Raw genomic sequence first — 20,327 nt, 5'->3', positions numbered from 1 at the left:
GTCAGAATCAGGTGAATTTATAATGGGGAACAGGGAAATGGCAGACCAATTGAATGAATACTTTGGTTCTGTCTTCAATAGCCTTCCAGAAATACTAGGGGACAGAGGATCGAGCGAGAAGGAGGAACTGAAGGAAATCTTTATTAGTCAGGAAATTATGTTAGGGAAATTGATGGGATTGAAGGCAGATAAATCCCCAGGGCCTGATAGTCTGCATCCCAGAGTACTTAAGGAAGTGGCCCTAGAAATAGTGGATGCATTGGTGATCATTTTCCAACAGTCTATCGACTCTGGATCAGTTCCTATGGACTGGAGGGTAGTTAATGTAACATCACTTTTTAAAAAAGGAGGGAAGAGAGAAAACGGGTAATTATAGACTGGTTAGCCTGACATTGGTAGTGGGGAAAATGTTGGAATCACTTATTAAAGATGAAATACCAGCGCATTTAGAAAGCAGTGACAGGATCGATCCAAGTCAACATGGACTTATGAAAGGAAAATCATGCTTGAGAAATCTTCTAGAATTTTTTGAGGATGTAACTAGTAGAGTGGACAAGGGAGAACCAGTGGATGTGGTGTATTTGGACTTTCAAAAAGCTTTTGACAAGGTACCACACAAGAGATTGGTTGTGCAAAATTAAAGCACATGGTATTGGGGGTAATGTATTGACGTGGATAGAAAACTGGTTGGCAGACAGGAAACAGAGAGTCGGGATAAATGGGTCCTTTTCCGAATGGCAGGCAGTGACTAGTGGGGTGCTGCAGGGCTCCGTGCTGGGACCCCAGCTATGTACAATATACATCAATGATTTAGATGAAGTAATTGAATGTAATATCTCCAAGTTTGCAGATGACACTAAGCTGGATGGCGGTGTGACCTGTGAGGAGGATGCTAAGAGGCTGCAGGGTGACTTGGACAGGTTAGGTGAGTGGGCAAATGCATGGCAGATGCAGTATTATGTGGATAAATGTGAGGTTGTCACTTTGGTGGCAAAAACGTGAAGGCAGAATATTATCTGAATGGCGGCAGATTAGGAAAAAGGGAGGTGCAACGAGACCTGGGTGTCATGGTATATCAGTCATTGAAAGTTGGCATGCAGGTACAGCAGGCGGTGAGGAAGGCAAATGGTATGTTGGCCTTCATAGCTAGGGGATTTGAGTATAGGAGCAGGGAGGTCCTACTGCAGTTGTACAGGGCCTTGGTGAGGCCTCACCTGGAATATTGTGTTCAGTTTTGGTCTCCTAATCTGGGGAAGAACGTTCTTGCTATTGAGGGAGTGCAGTGAAGGTTCACCAGATGACAAGACTGACCTATGAGGAGAAACTGGATCAACTGGGCCTGTATTCATTGGAGTTTAGAAGAATGAGAGGGAATCTCATAGAAACATATAAAATTCTGACGGGATTGGACAGGTTAGATGCAGGAAGAATGTTCTCGATGTTGGGGAAGTCCAGAACCAGGGGTCACAGTCTAGGGATAAGGGGTAAGCCATTTAGGACAGAGATGAGGAGAAACATCTTCACTCAGAGTTGTGAACCTGTGGAATTCCCTACCACAGAGAGTTGTTGATGCCAGCTCGTTAGATATATTCAAGAGGGAGTTAGATATGGCCCTTATGGCTAAATGGATCAAGGGGTATGGAGAGAAAGCAGGAAAGGGGTACTGAGGTAAATGATCAGCCATGATCTTATTGAATGGTGGTGCAGTCTTGAAGGACCGAATGGCCTACTCCCGCACCTATTTTCTATGTTTCTATATAGTATATTTATTGCTTTTATTTCAGAACGTACAAAAAAAGACTGAAAAAGATCAGCTACTCCATCAAGTCTGTCTCATCCCAACATGGTGCAGCCTACACAAAAATCACCTCAACCCCAGAGACACTCAATCTCCTGGGAGAGGCAAAAAGCCAGAGTAAAAACCTGAGGACAATTTAGGGGAAACAACTCTGAGAAATTCCTCTCGAACCCAAAATGCAGTCGAGTAAGCTCCGGGAGTCTAAGCTGACTGATATCACCCACCTTCTTGTTCAATTCCCTTTTAAAGGCTTGCAGTGAATTCACACTCACCACATGTACAGGCAAGCTGTTCCACAGGTCTATAGTTCTCTAAATAGTATTACTTCCTGGCACCTAGCCTAACTCAATGTTTTTGTAACATGTACTGATCATAGAATCTTACAGTACAGAATGTGGCTATTCAACTTGCCTGCACAAGTTCTCTCAAAGTGCGGTCCAATTTAGTCCCTCACCCCAGTTTTTTCCCCATAACCCTGCAAATTAGTCCTACATAAGAACATAAGGAAATAGGCGCAGAAGTAGGCCATTTGGCTCCTCGAGCCTGCTCTGCCATTTAAAAAGATCATGGTTGATCTGATCATTGACTCAGCTCCACTTTCCTGCCCGCTCCCATAACCCTTTATTACCTTATCACTCAAAAATCTGTCTATCTCCTCCTTAAATATATTCAATGACCCAGCCTCCACAGATCTCTGGGGCAGAGAATTCCACAGGTTTACAACTGCCTGAGAGAAGAAATTCCTCCTCATCTCAGTTTTAAATGGGCGGCTTGTTTTAGTTTCCCCTATGAGTGGAAATATCCTCTATGCATCCACCTTGTCGAGCCCCCTCATTCGATAAGGTCACCTCTCATTCTTCTGAACTCCAATGAGTATAGGCCTAACCTACTCAACCTATCTTCATAAGTCAACCCCCTTATCTCTGGAATCAACCGAGTGAATCTTCTCTGAACTGCCTCCAATGCAAGTATATCCTTCCTTAAATATGGAGACCAAAACTACGTAGTACTCTAGGTGTGGCCTCACCAATATCCTGTACAGTTGTAGCAGGACTTCTTTGCTTTTATACTCCATCCCCCTTGCAATAAAGGCCAACATGCCATTTGCCTTCCTGATTACTTGCTGTACCTGCATACTAACTTTGTGATTCATGCACAATTTGCTTTTCTATTTTTTTCCTGCCAAACTTCACATTTTCCCACATTATACTCCATCTGCCAAATTTTTGGCCACTCACTTAGCCTGTCTATATCCCTTTGCAGATTTTTTGTGTCCTCCTCACAATTTGCTGTCCCACCCATCTTTATATCATCAGCAAATTTGGCTACATTACACTCGATCCCTTCATTCAAGTCATTAATGTAGATTGTAAATAGTTGAGGCCCCAGCACTGATCCCTGCGGCACCCCACTAGTTACTGTTTGCCAACTGGAAAATGACCCATTTATCCCGACTCTGTTTTCTGTTAGTTAGCCAATCCTCTATCCATGCTAATATATTACCCCAACGTCGTGAACTTTTACCTTGTGCAGTAACCTTTTATGTGGCACCTTATCGAATGCCTTCTGGAAATCCAAATACACCACATCCACTGGTTTCGCCTTATCCACCCTGCTCGTTACATCTTCAAAGAACTCCAGCAAATTTGTCAAACATGATTTCCCTTTCATAAAACCATGTTGACTCTGCTTGATTGAATCATGCCTTTCCAAATGTCCTGCTGCTGCTTCCTTAATAATGGCCTCCAACATTTTCCCAAAGACAGATGTTAGGCTAACCGGTGTATAGTTTCCTGTTTTCTGTTTGCCTCCTTTTTTAAATAGGGGCGTTACATTTACGGATTTCCAATCCGCTGGGACCTCCCCAGAATCCAGGGAATTTTGGTAGATTACAACCAAAGCATCCACTATCTCTGCAGCCACTTCTTTTAAGACCCTAGGATGCAAGCCATCAGGTCCAGGGGACTGGTCCGCCTTTATTCCCATTAATTTACCAAGTACTACTTTTTTTAGTGATTGTATTAAGTTCCTCCCTCCCTATAGCCCCTTGATTATCTACTATTGGGATGTTTTTAGTGTCTTCTACCGTGAAGACTGATACAAAATATTTGTTCAAAGTCTTTGCCATTTCCTTGTTCCCAATTATTAATTCCCCATCCTCTAGGGGACCAACATTTACTTTAGCCACTCTTTTCCTTTTTATGTACCTGTAGAAACTCTTGCTATCTGTTTTTATATTTCGTGCTGCTTGCATGATCTATCTTCCCTCTCTTTATTCTTTTTTTAGTCGTTCTTTGCTGGCTTTTAAAAGTTTCCCAATCCTCTGGCCTTTCACTAGTCTTGGCTACTTTGTATGCCCTTGTTTTCAATTTGATACCATCCCTTATTTCCTTAGTTAGCCCCAGATGGTTATCCCTTCTCTTACAGTCTTTCCTTCTTATTGGAATATATTTTTGTTGTGAGTTTATGAACTATCTCCTTAAATGTCTGTCACTGCTCATCAACCATCCCACACTTTAATCTATTTTCCCAGTCCACTTTAGTCAACTCTGCCTTCAGTCTCCTTTATTTAAGCTTCGGACACTGGTTTGAGGTCCAACTTTCTCACCCTCCAACTGAATTTGAAATTCAGCCATGCTACAGTCACTCATTCCTAGAGGAACCTTTAGTAGGAGATCATTTATTAATCCTGTCTTATTACACAGTACCAGATCTAAGATAGCCTGCTCCCTGGTTGGTTCCGCAACATACTGTTCAAGGAAACTATCCCGGATACACTCTATGAACTCTTCCTCAAGACTACCCTGGCCAATTTGCTTTGTCCAATCAATATGAAGGTTAAAATTGCCCATGATTATTGCCATTCCTTTTTTACAAGCCTCCATTATTTCTTGATTTATACTCCGTCCAATAGTGTAGCTACTGTTAAGGGGCCTATAGACTGCGCCCACCAGCGACTTTTTCTCCTTCCTATTCCTTATCTCCACCCAAACTGATTCAACGTCTTGATCTTCTGAGTCAATATCGTTTCTCATTAATGCACTGATCTCATCCTTTATTAACAGAGCTACCCCACCTCTCTTTCTTTTCTGTCTGTCCTTCCAAATTGTCAAATACCCCTGAATATTTAGTTCCCATCCTTGGTCACCTTGCAACCACGTCTCTGTAATGGCTATTTGTGCCGTCAACTCATCTACATAAGAACAGAAGAAAGAGGAGCAGGAGTAGGCCATACGGCCCCTCGAGCATGCTCTACCATTTAATACGATCATGGCTGATCCGATCATGGACTCGAGTCCACTTCCCCGTCCGCTCCCCATAACCCCTTATTCCCTTATTGATTAAGAAACTCTATCTCTGTCTTAAATTTATTCAATGACCCAACTTCTCTCTGGGGCAGAGAATTCCACAGATTTACAACCCTCTGAGAGAAGAAATTCGTCCTCATCTCAGTTTTAAATGGGAAACCCCTTATTCTAAGATTATGCCCTCTAGTTCTAGTCTTCCCCATCAGTGGAAACATCCTCTCTGCATCCACCTTGTCAAGCTTCCTCATTCTATACATTTCTATAAGATCACCTCTCATTCTTCTGAATTCCAGTGAGTATAGGCCCAACCTTTTCAACCTTTTCTCATAAGTCAACCCCCTCATCTCCAGAATCAACCTAGTGAACCTTCTCTGAACAGCCTCCAAAGCAAGTATATCCTTTCTTAAATACGGAAACCAAAACTGTACACAGTATTCCAGTTGTGGCCTCACCAACACCCTGTATAACTGTAGCAACACTTCCCTGCTTTTATACTCCATCCCCCCCTGCTTTTATACTCCATCCCCATTACAATAAAGGCCAAGATTCCATTGGCCTTCCTGATCACTTGCTGTACCTGCATACTAATCTTTTGTGTTTCATGCACCAGGACACCCAGGTCCCGTTGTACTGCAGCACCATGCAATTTTGCTCCATTTAAATAATAACTTGCTCTTTGATTTTTTTTTTCTACCAAAGTTCATAACCTCACATTTCCAACATTATACACCATCTGCTAAATTTCTGCCCACTCACTTAGCCTGTCTATGTCCTTTTGCAGGTTTTTTGTGTCCTCATACATTGCTTTTCCTCCAATCTTTGTATCGTCAACAAACTTGGCTACATTATGCTCAGTCCCTTCATCTAAGTCGTTAATATAGATTGTAAATAGTTGGGGTCCCAGCACTGATCCCTGCAGCACCCTACTAGTTACTGATTGCCAACCCGAGAATGAACCATTTATCCCGACACTCTGTTTTCTGTTAGTTAGCCAATCCTCTAGCCATGCTAATATATTACCCCCAACCCCATGAACTTTTATCTTGTGCAGTAACCTTTTATGTAGCACCTTGTCAAATGCCTTCTGGAAGTCCAAATACACCACATCCACTGGTTCTCCTTTATCCACCTTGTTCGTTACATCCTTAAAGAATTCCAGAAAATTTGTCAAACATGACTTCCCCTTCATAAATCCATGCTGACTGCCTGACTGAATTATGCTTTTCCAAATGTCCTGCTACTGCTTCTTTAATAATGGACTACAACATTTTCCCAGCCACAGATGTTAGGCTAACTGGTCTATAGTTTCCTGCTTTTTGTCTGGCTCCTTTTTTAAATAGGGGCGTTATATTTGCAGTTTTCCAATCTGCTAGGAACCTCCCAGAATCCAGGGAATTTTGGTAAATTACAAACAATGCATCCACAATCCTTGCTGCTACTTCTCAAGACCCTAGGATGCAAGCCATCAGATCTAGGGGATTTATCCACCTTTAGTCCCATTATCCTTAGTGAGTACCACCTCCTTAGTGATTGTGATTGTGGTAAGTTCCTCCGCCCCCCCCCCCTCCCCATAGCCCCTTGACTATCCACTATCTATTTTGTTACGAATGCTGCGTGTATTCAGATAAAGAGTTTTTAAATTTGTTTTTTTACCATTTTTTTCCTGCTTTGACCCCACTTTCTGATATACCTATATGTTTATACATTTTGTCCCTTCCTGTCACGCTCTGGTTTTCATTCCCCGCAGTGCTACCCTGCTCTATTGCCTTCTCCTTATTCTTTGACTTTTTAAATTTCTGCTCACTTGAACCCTCCCGCCCCCCACCCCTCCCAACTAATTAGTTTAAAGCCCTCTCTACAGCCCTAGTTATTTGATTCGCCAGGACCCTAGTCCCAGCACGGTCTAAGAGGAGCCTATTCTTACGGAACAGCTCGCTCTTACCCCAGTACTGGTGCCAGTGTCCCACGAACCAAAACCCATTTCTCCCACACCAGTCTTCGAGCCACGTGTTTAGCTCTCTGATCTTATTTACCCTATGCACATTTGCTCATGGCTCAGATAGTAATCCAGAGATTATTACCTTTTGTAGTCCTGCTTTTTAATTTGGCCCTTCGCTGCTCATGCTCCCTCAGCAGAACCTCTTTGTTTGTCCTACCTATGTCGTTGGTACCCACGTGGACCACGACAACTGAATCTTCCCCCTCCCACTCCAAATTCCTCTCCAGGCCAGAGTAGATGTCCTTAACCCTGGCACCAAGTACGCAACACAGCCTTCGGGCCTCACGCTCTCGGCTGCAGAGAACAGTATCTATTCCCCTAATGATACTGTCCTCTACCACCACCACTTGAATGGCCCCCTGTACCATGGTGCTGTGGTCAGGCTGGGGGGAATTCGGTCGGGTTGCCGGTGGGGGGAGTTGGTCAGTGAGGTGGGGAGTGGTGTGGGGGGGAAAGGTTGGACTGAGACCGGGGTGGGGTGTCGGCTGAGGTGGAGGGAGGTCAGGCCAGGCGGGGCGGGGAGGTCGGGTCGAGTCGAGGCAGGAGGGAGATCGGGCGGCCAGAGCTAGGGGAGGTCGTGCTGAGGCCAGGGGGCCGAGGCGGGGGTGTCTGGATTTCGGAATATTTTCCGGTTTTCGGATGACCCCGCCACGGATCAGTCCAGATTGCGGATTGCGGAACTCCGGATTTTGGACGTCGCACCTGTACTTTTATATTTAATTGCTTTGGCAATACATCCTAACATCTTAGTCACTTTCACAACATACTCATGGCACTATTCATGGACCTTCAGTGATTCATGAACTATAACTTCCAGCTCCTTCTCCCGCTCAGTATCCTAGAGGATGCAACCCTGCATGGTGTATGTGTGCCTGGAATTGCCCTTGCTCGAATGCCTCATGCTACATTATCTATATTGAAAGATATCTGCCAGACAGGGGTCCATTTCCTCCATTGCATGTAGATATGCCGGCAGACAAACTTGCAGCCCATTCCCCTGATGTCTCTATCCAGATCATTAATGCATGTCAGCTTTTGATATAATCATTTCCACTTGCAAAATTATTACACACAAGTAAAACGTCAAGGTGTTGCATGTTAAAGATAGATGTGCTCATTTCTTAATTCTCAGTTTCTCTACTGCATTTTTCAGACTGCTCACTGAATGACCAAACTAAAAGGATCATTAATAGGACTGGGATATGGTTTTGTGTTGCCCCCTGCGGTACACTGTGTCTCCATGTCCTGTATTACTGCAGGTGTGCAGCTTAAATGTTAATTGAGACATATCTCCACCCCATCCCCAACTCTTTATAAGTGGTTGCAATTCTGGACTTACTGATGCGGTGTGCTCCTCAGTTACCTTGTGCAGCCAGTCACGTTTTATTGTCAGAACTACGGTTACTGACTTTATTCCCCAGTTAAACTTTTATGATGAGAATTATACACAAAAGCTTATATAACTTTGAAGCTAGACAAAAATATGATTGTCTTCACAATAGTTGCGTATGTTGATGGCAAAGTTGGCTCTTGCTTGACTCCAGCCTCAGTTCCATTTGGCCACCATTTTGTGGAAGGGTGATGGGGAAAGGAGGGTTCTAACATTAACCAGAATACCCTTCTTGATTTGCTGTGGAGTGAATTATTGGTGTTCAGTAAGATTGCTACAGTCCAAACTGCTATGATTTTTGTGGCCTTAGAGAAAAAGTATAAAACAAATGTGTTTTGTTGCCTCGATGCAACAGTCAAATGCTAGACAAATTATATTAAATAAAACTGTATGCCTAGAAGAGGAATCAGGCCAATGCAGCCAATTCTGTACCCAAATAAGAGTACTGCAATATTATCTGCAAACATAGTCAGATTCCACATGTATGCTGACGACACCCAGCTGTACCCCGCCACCACCTCTCTCGACCCTTGCACTACCTCTGATTTGTCACGCTGCTTGTCTGTTTGATGAGCAGAAATTTGCTCCAATTAAATATTGGGAAGACTGAAGCCCTTGTCTTTGGTCCTCGCCACAAACTCTGTACCCTAGCCACCGATTCCATCCCCCCTTCCTGGCCACTGTCTGGGGCTGAACCAGAACATTTGCAACCATTTGAGCCTGAGCTGAGCTTCCAAACCTATATCCTCTCTGTTATGCTCACAATAAAGTAATGTACTGTAGACATGAGTAAGTGTGACCTTAGCGCTGGTATAGCATAGGAGGCCTGCTTATATACAGTGCTCCCAAGAGATGCTGGGATCCCTTGGGACTCCAACAGCTATGCCCTCTGGTGGTGGTATGATACAGGTTACCTAGGGTTGCATACATAACACTCTCCATCACCAAGAATGACTACTTCCACCTCTGTGTTATCGCCAGTCTTCACCCCTGCCTCAGCCAATCTGCTGCTGAAACCCTCATCCGTGGCTTTGTTGCCTGCAGACTTGACTATTCCAAAGCTTTTCTGGCCAGCCTACCACTTTCCACCATCCATTGACTTGAGCTCATCCAAAGCTCTGCTGCCGATGTCCTAATGTCCTGTTCACCCATTAGCTCACTGATTTCCATTGGTTCCCAGTCCGGCAATGCCTTTATTTTAAAATTCTCACCCGTGTGTTCAAATCCCTCCACTGCCCTGTCCCGCCCCATCTCTGTACCCTCCTCCAGCCTTACAACCCTTCAAGATGTCTGTGCTCCTCCAATTCTGGCCATTTGCACATCCCTGATTTCCATCGCTCCACTGTTGGCTGCTGTGCCTTCAGCTGCCTCAGCCCTAAACTCTGGAATTCCTTTCCCAAGCCTTTCCACCTCTATCTCGCCTCCTTTAAGTTATTTCTTAAAACCTACCTCTTTGACCAAGCTTTTGGGTTCCTGTCCTAATATCTCAGGCTCGGGATCGAATTTTATCTAACGCTCTTGTGAAGCACCTTGGGATGGTTTACTATGTTAAAGGTGCTATATAAATGCAAATTGTTGTTATTAGAGTGTGGGGGTGGGGAATTCCAACAAACTTTCAAAAAACATTTACAAGACACTTATCTATTGAATCGTTGAATAAAAACTAAAAACTTTAACTTACCTTTTTTGCGGGATTTTCATACTTACCGCTTCTGGCAGGCTGCACCAACAGGTATTCTGGACGCGGCGTATGGGTCAGGAGAGATCCGAAAGTCCAACGGTAACACAATCTGTGACGTTGCACGTCGGTGCTCCTCTCACCGGCGGTATGTCCCATCGCCGCCGCAAACGACACGCTGAGGATCCTGCCCGGGCTTTGCGAGTGGGTTTTTGCTGCGGAAAGTCAAATTGCAGGGAAAACCCGATCGCAAACTTCTCAAAAATCTGGCCTCTTGTTTTAAAAAAAAAATGATTTGCATCACAGGTGCAGGCTTCCTTTCCAAGTATGATTTGCATCGTAACTATGAAGTACAGATAATAAAAAGAAGTTTTGATTAGAGAAGTGTCACAGAGCCCCCAGGCCTTAGTTAGAAGTCTCTGAATAGCACTAATTGTTTGTTTTGCAATTACAGGTGTAAGGCCACTTCACTGTGAACTCGTATATTATCATCATAAACCCACAAAAAGCTGTGATGTACAGCTGTGTAATGTTCACTGCAGCTTTTTCCATAGCAGTTGCATCATCAAAATGACCCCCTCCCCCGCCCTACACACATGATCAGTTCTGTGCGCTGATGTAATTTATTGTCACATTTGCAAACAGGAAAATCAGTGATCTAGATGACTCAGTAACTGCACAGTGTTCATATTATTCTCAATAACAGACTTCTGAAGTCCCACATCACTTTAAACTAAATCACGCATCAGTGGATTTCAATATAAAGTTTGTGCAACATTTCATTTCTCTAACTTGCTGCAGTTAGCCTATGTTGTCATGTATTCAACTATCATTGTAACCCATGTATAAACTGACCTAAGTTGTACACTGTGAGAACACTGACCACAAGGTGGTGAACTTGTGGGAGACACTCCTAACCTGGACTTTCAGGTATAAAAGGGGAAGCTCCACCCACCTTCTTCACTTCAGTGCTGGCTAATAAAGGTTACTGGTCACAGAGTGACCTCTCAAGTATGGGCCTCGTGTGCATTTGTACTGTATAGTAAGGACATATGTGAAGTAGTTGAAGTTATTCAATATATCCACTGTAAATGTGTTTGTTAATAGCTGGGTGAAAAGTTACTCACTAACTTTAATTATTTTAGCTGTTTATTCCTGTTAGCACAAGTGAATACAAGATAGCTGAAGAAAGTACACAATTTGAGATTGGGGTTTATAATCACTTAACTATTAAGTGGTCACCTCTACTCTTTTACTGATCAGCTGTGATAGAATGGAGAGTAAACCGAGGAGCAAAGGACAAGACATAGAGCTGCCAAAGCCGAACTCAAGGGCAAGTGACTTTTAGAACAAAGCATTAGAAATTAGCCTTCAAGTTGGTTACTTAAAAAGGGGAATCTTGCATAAAAACCAAGATGTCTGATTATATCTTCAACCCATCATAAGTTACCAAAACCTGTGCCCACGATTGCATGCATCCCAGCTCATTTCTATTGTGGGGAGGATCAGGCAGTATGCAGATGGTACTTTGTATTCAGCGGCTTACCTGCAGTTGGTCTGTGTTGTAGGCGAGAAGTTGCTACACGCCTCTACACACATGTATCTAATGTTCTGCAGACCTTGCACACTTCACAGCAACCCCGGGCACTTAGCAGAAGTTGTGACATTGTTCTAACCCTTACCCTATTAGATAAGTAAACGGGTGGTGTACACTGAAAAGCATGGTTGTTGTTGCTGTAACTTTGTTTTCCTCTCCCTTTTAGTTGTGCTGGACACGAATAAATGGTTTCACAAAACGCACATTTTGGGAGAAGAGCTCAGCATTACTATCGGTTCGGAATATGACTGAGCTCCACCAAGTCTGAACTTCGGGAAAAGAAACACTTAACGCCACATTGTTATGGCATCAGAGGAAGAATGGAGAAGGACTGCAGGATTGGTTACCGACTCCGTTTTAGTTTCGGTGTAATCCCAGATGTGGGCATTGGAGGACAATTCCACACAACCTCAAATGGTGGTCAACTGAGGAGATTGTACGTCTCTCTTAACTGGCAGTCTTTTAAAACTTTGTTTAAGAATATTCATTATTGTTTGGTAATTCTGAACATTTAAACCAGTGCAATAGAGGTAAATGGAACTCACTAACACACTATTTCTGTCACTATCTTTTTAAAAAAAATTTAAAAAACATTTCTTGCAGAAATAACACTTTTCCTTTTGGATAGTTGTCTTTCAGAAAATAAGACTGGAAGTGGAGGTGCCCAGGAGTGTGTCAATATTTCCTTGGAAGTCCTCCAAACAGAAAATGTAAAGTTAGTCATAGAGTGCTCCAACCAAATTCATGCAGGTTTCAGAAATAGTGCCTTATTTACCTCCCCCTCACTCCCTCCCCCTCACTCCCTCCCTCCCCCCACCTCTCCAGCCATTCTTCAGCTCTCTGGCCTGAATACTTCAACGGATGTCAAACCATAGCTGTCTCTCCAGTTTTCCTGCTATATTCTCCCATTCACTTCAGGCTCTGGTTCGGCCCAACTGGAGCACTGTGTCCAATTCTGGGCACCACACTAATGTGAAGGCCTTGGAGAAGGTGCAGAAAAGATTTACGATAATGATTCCAGGAATGAGGGACTTCAGTTACGTTGATAGACTGGAGAAGCGAGGATTGTTCTCCTTGGAGCAGAGAAGATTGAGAGGAGATTTGATAGAGGTGTTGAAAATCATGAGGGGTCTGGACAGAGTAGATAGAGAGAAACTGTTCCCATTGGCAGATGGGTCGAGAACCAGAGGACACAGATTTAAGGTGATTGGCAAAAGAGCCAAAGGCAACCGAAGAAAAGACTTTATTACACAGCAAATGGTTAAGATCCGGAATGCACTGCCTGAAAGGATGGGGGAGGCAGACTCAATTTTATCTTTCAAAGGGGAGTGGGATAAGTATCCAAAAGAAAAAAAATTGCAGGGCAATGGGGACACGGGAGTGGGACTAGCTGAGAGTCGGCACGGGCTCGAGAGGTCGAATGACCTTCCGTGCTGTAACCATTCTATGTTTCTATGAGTATCTCATGGCTATTTGACTGTAGGAGATTTCACAGCAATGTCCACTCAAATGTGCCTCAAGCAGCGGCTGCTGGATCGTGATCCAGAACGGATACCCTGGCAAGATTTTGCTTCCCTAACTCAGGGAGCTGAGGCCACCCCATCTGAGATGTGCTAACTTGCCCCTGATGAAATATGAGACCTTCCTGGGCTGTATGGCCCAGCTACTTCCCAGACGCAATCACTTTCTTTCTCAAGGCTCTACTGTATATAATTGGTTTTGCCCAGAATAGAGAATATCTGGAGCCAGAATTGTGTACAACTTACTCAAATCTGGTAGCTTCTTGCTGGTACTGGGATCAGGAATTCATTTAAATAGCCTTAAATGATAAACAGGAGATTTTCTGGCATCCATTAATTTTCCTATGTGTATTGTCTTTATACAGAAACAAAATTTAAAAATAGTACATAGAATTAGATAGAATGTGCAACATAGAAACAGGCCATTTGGCCCAACTCGTCTGTTTATACTCCATACCAGTCTCCTCCCATTCCTCATCTCAGCCTTTCAGCATATCTTTCTATTCGCTTTTCTCTCATGTACTCGTCTAGTTTCCTTTTAAAATCATCTAAACTATTCGCCTCAACCACTTGCTTTGGTAGCGAGTAAAGAAATGTCCCTGTGTTTCTCTCCTGGATTTATCAGTAACTATCTTGTATTTATGGCCCCTAGTTTTGGATTCTCGCACAAGTGGAAACATTCTCTCCACATCTACCCTCCCCAACCCATTCATAACTTTAAACACATCGATCAGGTCTCTTCAGTCTTTTTTCTAAAGAAAAAAGCCCCAAGCCGTTCAATCTTTCCTGATAGCTGTAATCTCTCAGCTCTGGTAAATCTTTTTTTCACTTTCTCCAGTGCTTCGATGTCCTTTTTATAGTATGGTGACCAGAACTATGCACAAGTACGGCCTGACCAGGGTCCTATACAAGTTTAACATAACTTCACTTATGAATTCTGTACCCCTAGAAATAAATGCCAGTGCTTTGTTAGCATTTTTAATTTATTTGCTAAGCTGCAATGCTGCTTTTAATTTGTTCACGAGTATCACTTGATCCCTTTGCTCTTCTGCCCCATTCAGTTTCTTATTTTCTAAGGTGTAGCTGATGTTTCTGTTTTTCCTACCTAAGTGCATCACCAAACATGTATCTATGTTAAAGTTAATTTGTAACTTGACTGCCCAGTCTGCAAGTTTCTAATGTTTTCTCGTATCATGTTTTATTCTTCCTCAGTGTTAGCTATACCCCTCCTCTTTTTGGTACCCATCTGCAAATTTTGATATTGAGTTACCTGTTCCTAAGTCCAAACCATTACTGTAAATTATGAATAGCAATGGTCCCAGCACTAATCCTTGTGGAACACCGCTTTCTACCTTACTCCAATCTGAATAACTAGCCTTTATCCCTACTCTGATTTCTATTTTTTAGCCAATTTGCTATCCATTCAGTTATTTGTTTTCTGACCTCACATGCCCTAGCCTTTGTCATGAGCCGACCGTGTGGTACTTCATCAAAGGCCTTTTGAAAATCCAAGTATATGACATCTATTGCATTACCCTTGCCTACTCTTTCTGTTACCTCTGCAAAGAATTCTGTCAGGTTAGTTAAGCATGACTTTGCCTTTCAGAATCCATGCTGACTATTTCTATTATATTGTCTGTCTTTACATGTTCTTCTAACACTTTTAGTATAAGTTCTAGTATCTTTCCTAGCACTGATAAGCCAGGTTTTGTTCTATCTCCCATGTTGTATATAGGAACAACATTAGCTGTCTGTCAGTCCTCTGGCACTGCCTCTTCTATAGAGATTTATATATTTAGTGCCTCGGCTATCTCCTCCCTAGTTTCCTTGAGTATACGTGGGTGCATACCATCTGGACCTGGGATTTTATCCTCTTTTAGTTTTGCTAATTTATCAATTATTTTCTCCATTTCTATCCCAACGGCATTAATATTTTTAAGCTCATTCTCTACTGAAGTGTCTATTTTATAATGTTTAGCTCGGCTGGTCTAAGAAGAGGGAAAAAAATTATCCAAGAGAATTTCCTGGCACCAGTGTGAGGGAAGGGAACACAATGGCAAGTTAGCAATGGTTCCTTCCAGAATTGCCTTAGGTTGGACACATTCCAAGACTGTTTGCACGCATGTGCAGCAGCAAATCGTGCACTGAGACACTATCTGTCACATGATGCTGTAAACCATCTCCAGTTGAATGTTCCAATCAGCACAATACCTCATAACTATACTCTGTGCTCCTGGCTTAGAATTGTAAGGAAACTTTAATGCTGCGTATCTATAGTGTATGAGTGTATATAATAAATATGAGAGAAGAAGTTATAGTCTGTAACTTGATTGTAAGATTCGGGTGGCCTTTACGAGTCACGAGTGTCGCTTCACATTTGCTTGTGATCTCTTCCGAACTCCTTAATTAGAGCCTGTAATTCCCATCCATATTTCGATTATTCCGTATTTCACCCTAATGCAGGTAAGCTTTTAAGCGTTGTGTTTAAGCATCATTCTAAGCAGTGCACGATAAGTCCTTTTGAAGTGCAAAGCTCAGCGTATTACATGCAGCAGCTGCTAACCTCAGTTACACATTTGTCTCCAAATTTAATGGCATTGCTTGTTTAGTGATGAGACTTCTGTAACTGCAGTGTTTGTAATTATAACGTGCTTAGTATGTTGTTTAAAGGTCTTGTATTACTGTTAGTCATGTGATTATCTTGACCTTGTTTTGTAATACTTAATGGTCCGATAGACACTTACTGTCAAAATTTCTCAAGTTACTCGATGTAACTCATGTATGCGACATTTATATGGAAATAAAGCATTGCTGTGATAATGGGTTATTGCACTACTTATTCTCTTTCGCGATGATAATGAAACTTGTCACAGTATAATAATCTGCAGTGAGTGTCATTCTACTTCCAGGGGCTATATTTGACACTGTTAAAATTCCAGCAGAAATTTAGCATGCCCAGCACCATTCCAACGCACCATACAACTTGCACTTGTATTATCATCTTTAATGTAGTAAACTGTCCCAAGTCGTTTCACAAGAGATAAAATGGCTGAGCAAGAGTCAAAGAATTAGGAGAGAAAAATAAAGTGGGTTGATTCCCAGGGTGCAGACTTCTCTTCCCCCTCCCCCGCCTCCCCCAGTACTGTGTTCGAACAAGGAGCTTCCAACACTAGCACCCAACCCCCTCCTCCAATCCTACCCCTGACTCCCAAATCCGACCCCCAACCTGAACACAGTGCTGGCTGGGTGGAAAGTCACTGCCATGCGTTTACCTGCAAAAAGGTGCCTCCCTCACAAAAATTATTTCTTCAGCTTAGAAATCTTATTTTACAAACTGTTGCTTTCTTTAACCCTCTGAACCATTTGCAGATTTATCCAGGCCTCTCTGAACTCCTGCTACAAAACTCAACTGGTTTGGGTGTCAAAAGTACATTTAATTTGACCTATTCTGCTACATAACCAATCAAGGTGACAACTTCTATTGCAAGGATTCATTTTTTATTACTTCAATTCCTTAGACATATGCCAATGTATAATGAGCAAATTCTAATTACTTGAGTGAAAACATACTTTGCTCGTCATTTGTTATTTTTATGGTCTCAAATCATGGCAGCGAGACAGCAGAAGGTAAGGGTGGCTTTCTATTAGGTCAGCCTAGGTACTTATCTTTCCCAAATAATATAACTATTCACCCTTGATGAGCCTGTGTATTTAGCTCTGCCCACTAATTGGAACCAGCTATTTTCTGTGAAAGGACCTTTGTTCTATGACTGATGTGGTTCCTAGCAGTAAATCATTTTCAGATTACTTAGTTGGCCATCTTTAATTTGGCCACCACAGTAAGTGCGGTGGGTATGACAGCCAAGCTTGATGCTGCCTTCAGTCAGTATCGACGCACCACTGCAGGAGTCACTGAATAGGAGATAGAAGCAGGAGCCCTGGCTGACATTTCTCTCCTGAACCCAGGAGACAGCGATGCCAGAATTGTAGCACTACAATGCCCTCCCCGAGAGCAGGTGACTCAGCACAGACTAAGAATTGAACCTGGGACCTGCTGGCCTCTGGCTCGGTTGGTACGTGCTACGTGTAACAGCCAATGGGGGAAGCGCATCACAGTAGTTTGAGTGGAATGTTCTTCCAACTATAAAAACAATTTGAAATTATTTCATAAATTCAAAAGTAATTACATCTACGAAAAGGAAATTAAAAAGGATCCCTCCCCCCATCTTTAGGGCCGCAGTTATAAGAAGACACCTGTTTTTGATTTACTGCATCATTTCAGTGATTAAAGGGTCAGTGGCTTTATTAGTCTTTGTCATACTTTCGGTTGTGGGGGTGGAGGCTGCCTCATTTGTTACCACATGCACCTTATCATACTTCAAGAAGAATTATACCATTCATTGAGTGCCGAACTTGTTGAAAATATATTTTCCATGGAATGCCTTCCATTTTAGTAGATTGCTGGACAGTGAAATTGACCTTATTTCTTTTCTTATTTTGCAAAGGTTTTTCCCAACATGTAAATCAAACAGTGAATCACGCAAATCAAAACCTCACAATAATGGAATGGCTGATACTTTGCTTATCGAAACCTTTACAACTAGAGTAATAAATAAGGTGCAGTCAGCACATTAACAAGGCTCCAGCAATAAAATGAGGCAGCTTGATTCAACCAAGAAAGAACGAACTTGTATTTACGTAGCGCCCGTCATTACAGCAGGAAGCACCAATGCACTTTATAGCCAATGAATTACTTTGGAAGTGTAGTCACTGCTGTAACATAGAGAAGCACTGCAGCCAATTTATGCACAGCAAGGTCCCACAAACAAATGAGATAAATGATAGGATCATCTTGTTTTAGATGTTGTTTGAGGGATAAATATTGGATGTGTTTATTTGTACTGTAAAAATGGCCGCCCCTTGTCTCTGATTGATCCCCTTGAAGGATAAGTCACACCCTGAATATTCTCTCTAATGTGTAACTAGAACCGTCCAGCCCAAGTTCTCACTGACTTCGCAAATTGTAACTCGATGCACTTTGGCTGCCAGAAGCCACAGAGGATAGATCTCTCCAAAAGTCACCAAGTGCCAGCTGAAGTCCCTTACCCCAGTACAAGTGCATCCCTCCCCCAGCCTAAGTCCCTTACCCACCCTCCCCCCGGGCCACAGATGGTGCATTGTGTGCAGATTGTTAATAGGTTTATTGGGCGTGAAGTATCAGTGTTGTGACTTCTGGATTTCATCCACTCCAACAATGTCAGATGTGGGTGTAAAGGGGGTTGGAAGAACATGATTTGTCTTCCCCGAGTTCCCTCTCTTCTCCCCCCCCCCCCACCACCCGTCTCTCTCTCCCACCCACCAACCAGACTCTCTCTTCCCCCCCCCCCCCGGCTCTCTCTGCCCGCTGCTCTCTTCCCCCTCCAATCCCCACTCCCCCGCCCAGGGCTCGGTGGCCCAGCGGGGAGCTCGACTGCCTCTGTCTGCCTGCCTGCCCAGCTGCCTCTCTGTCTGCCCGCTCGGCAGCGGAGGATCAGTAGGCTCGGTCCATCAGAAGGCGCTCGGAGGATCAGCAGCACATGTGGTCGGACTGATTCCAGTTTGAGGCCACGCTTCCGGTTCTGGCACTTCCAGTTCATGTGGGAGGATCGGGGGCAGGGACTCAACAGAAAAAGCACAACACAAATAGTCACTTCGATAAATATTGGCCAGGATATGGAGAGAACGCCCCTGTTCTTCCAATCATGTCCTGGGGTCCCCACCCGAGAGGGAAGATGTTCTCACATTGAAAAACTTCTCCTTTAACTCCACTCACTTCCTTCAAATTAAAGGTGTTGCTATGGCAACCCACATGGGTCCTAGCTATGCTTGCCTTTTCGTGGGATATGTGGAACATTCTTTGTTCCAGTCCTACTCGGGTCCCCTCCCTCTCCTCTTTTTCCGGTACATTGATGACTGTATCGGTGCCATTTCCTGCTCTCGCCCTGAACTTGGAAATTTTATTTACTTTGCATCCAATTTCCACCCTTCCCTCACCTTCACATGGTCTATCTCCAACTCTTCCCTTCCCTTCCTTGACTGCTCAGTCTCCATCTATGGAGATAGGCCTTCAACCAGTATCCACTAAAAGCCCACTGCCTCCCACAGCTATCTGGACTACACTTCCTCCCACCCCACATCCTGTAAGGACTCCATTCCATTCTTCCAGTTTCTCCGTCTCCGTCGCATCTGCTCTGACGACGCCACCTTTCACACTAGTGCCTCTGACATGTCTTCCTTTTTCCTCAACAGAGGATTCCCCTCCGCCGTGGTTAACATTGCCCTTGACTGTCTGTTTTATTTTCCGCACCTCTATTCTCACCCCTTCCCCTCCCTCTCAGAACCATGACAGGGTTCCCCTTGTTCTCAACTTTCACCCCACCAGCCTCCACATTCAATGGATCATCCTCTGCCATTTCTGCCACCTCCAGCATGATCCCACCACCAATCACATCTTCCCCTCCACTCCCCTCTCAGCATTCCGAAGGGACTGCTCCCTCCGTGACACCCTGGTCCATTCCGCAGTCACCCCCAGCTCCCCTTCCCCTTCCCGCGGCATCTTTCCGTACAAGCGCAGGAGATGTAACACCTGCCCTTTTACCTCCTCCCTTCCCACTATCCAGGGCACCAGATACTCCATCCAGGTGAAACAGCAATTTACTTGTATTTTTAATTTAGTATACTGTCTTTGCTGCTCACAATGTGATGGTCTCTACTTTGGGGAGAGCAAGCATAGATTGGGTGACCGCTTTGCGGAGCAACTCCATTCAGTCCATAAGTGTGACCCTGAGCTTCCGGTCACCTGTCACTTGAATTCTCCACTCTGACCTCTCTGTCCTCGGTCTCCTACACTGTTCCAACAAAGCTCAACACAAGCTCATCTTTCATTTAGACACTTTACAGCCTTCTGGACTCAACATCGACTTCAACAATTTCCGAGCGTAACCGCGTCCAATCTTTGGCTCCCTTACCACCCCCCCCAGAGTCTGTTTCTTTTTCTC

General features: G+C 43.7%; 1 protein-coding gene across 2 annotated transcripts in view; it reads left to right on the top strand.

The window, feature by feature from the left end:
- The window catches only part of LOC139278784 (bifunctional arginine demethylase and lysyl-hydroxylase JMJD6-like), a 30,202-nt gene extending 14,092 nt beyond the window's left edge, over positions 1–16,110 (top strand). The window contains exon 4 of one of the 2 annotated variants that reach the window (XM_070897913.1): positions 11,937–16,110. In XM_070897913.1, coding sequence (XP_070754014.1) covers positions 11,937–12,022 — 86 coding nt within the window. In that variant the 3' untranslated portion in view covers positions 12,023–16,110. Of the gene's footprint in view, positions 1–843; positions 922–11,936 lie in introns of those variants that run through there. The other variant, XM_070897914.1, reaches the window with a different exon arrangement.
- The last annotated feature ends 4,217 nt before the right edge of the window (positions 16,111–20,327 follow it).

The sequence above is a fragment of the Pristiophorus japonicus genome, chromosome 13 (genome assembly GCF_044704955.1).
Source record: "Pristiophorus japonicus isolate sPriJap1 chromosome 13, sPriJap1.hap1, whole genome shotgun sequence".
NCBI lineage: Eukaryota > Metazoa > Chordata > Chondrichthyes > Pristiophoridae > Pristiophorus > Pristiophorus japonicus.
The sequence above is the reverse complement of the archived record's forward strand: the minus strand, read 5'-3'. Positions and strand labels throughout refer to the sequence as shown.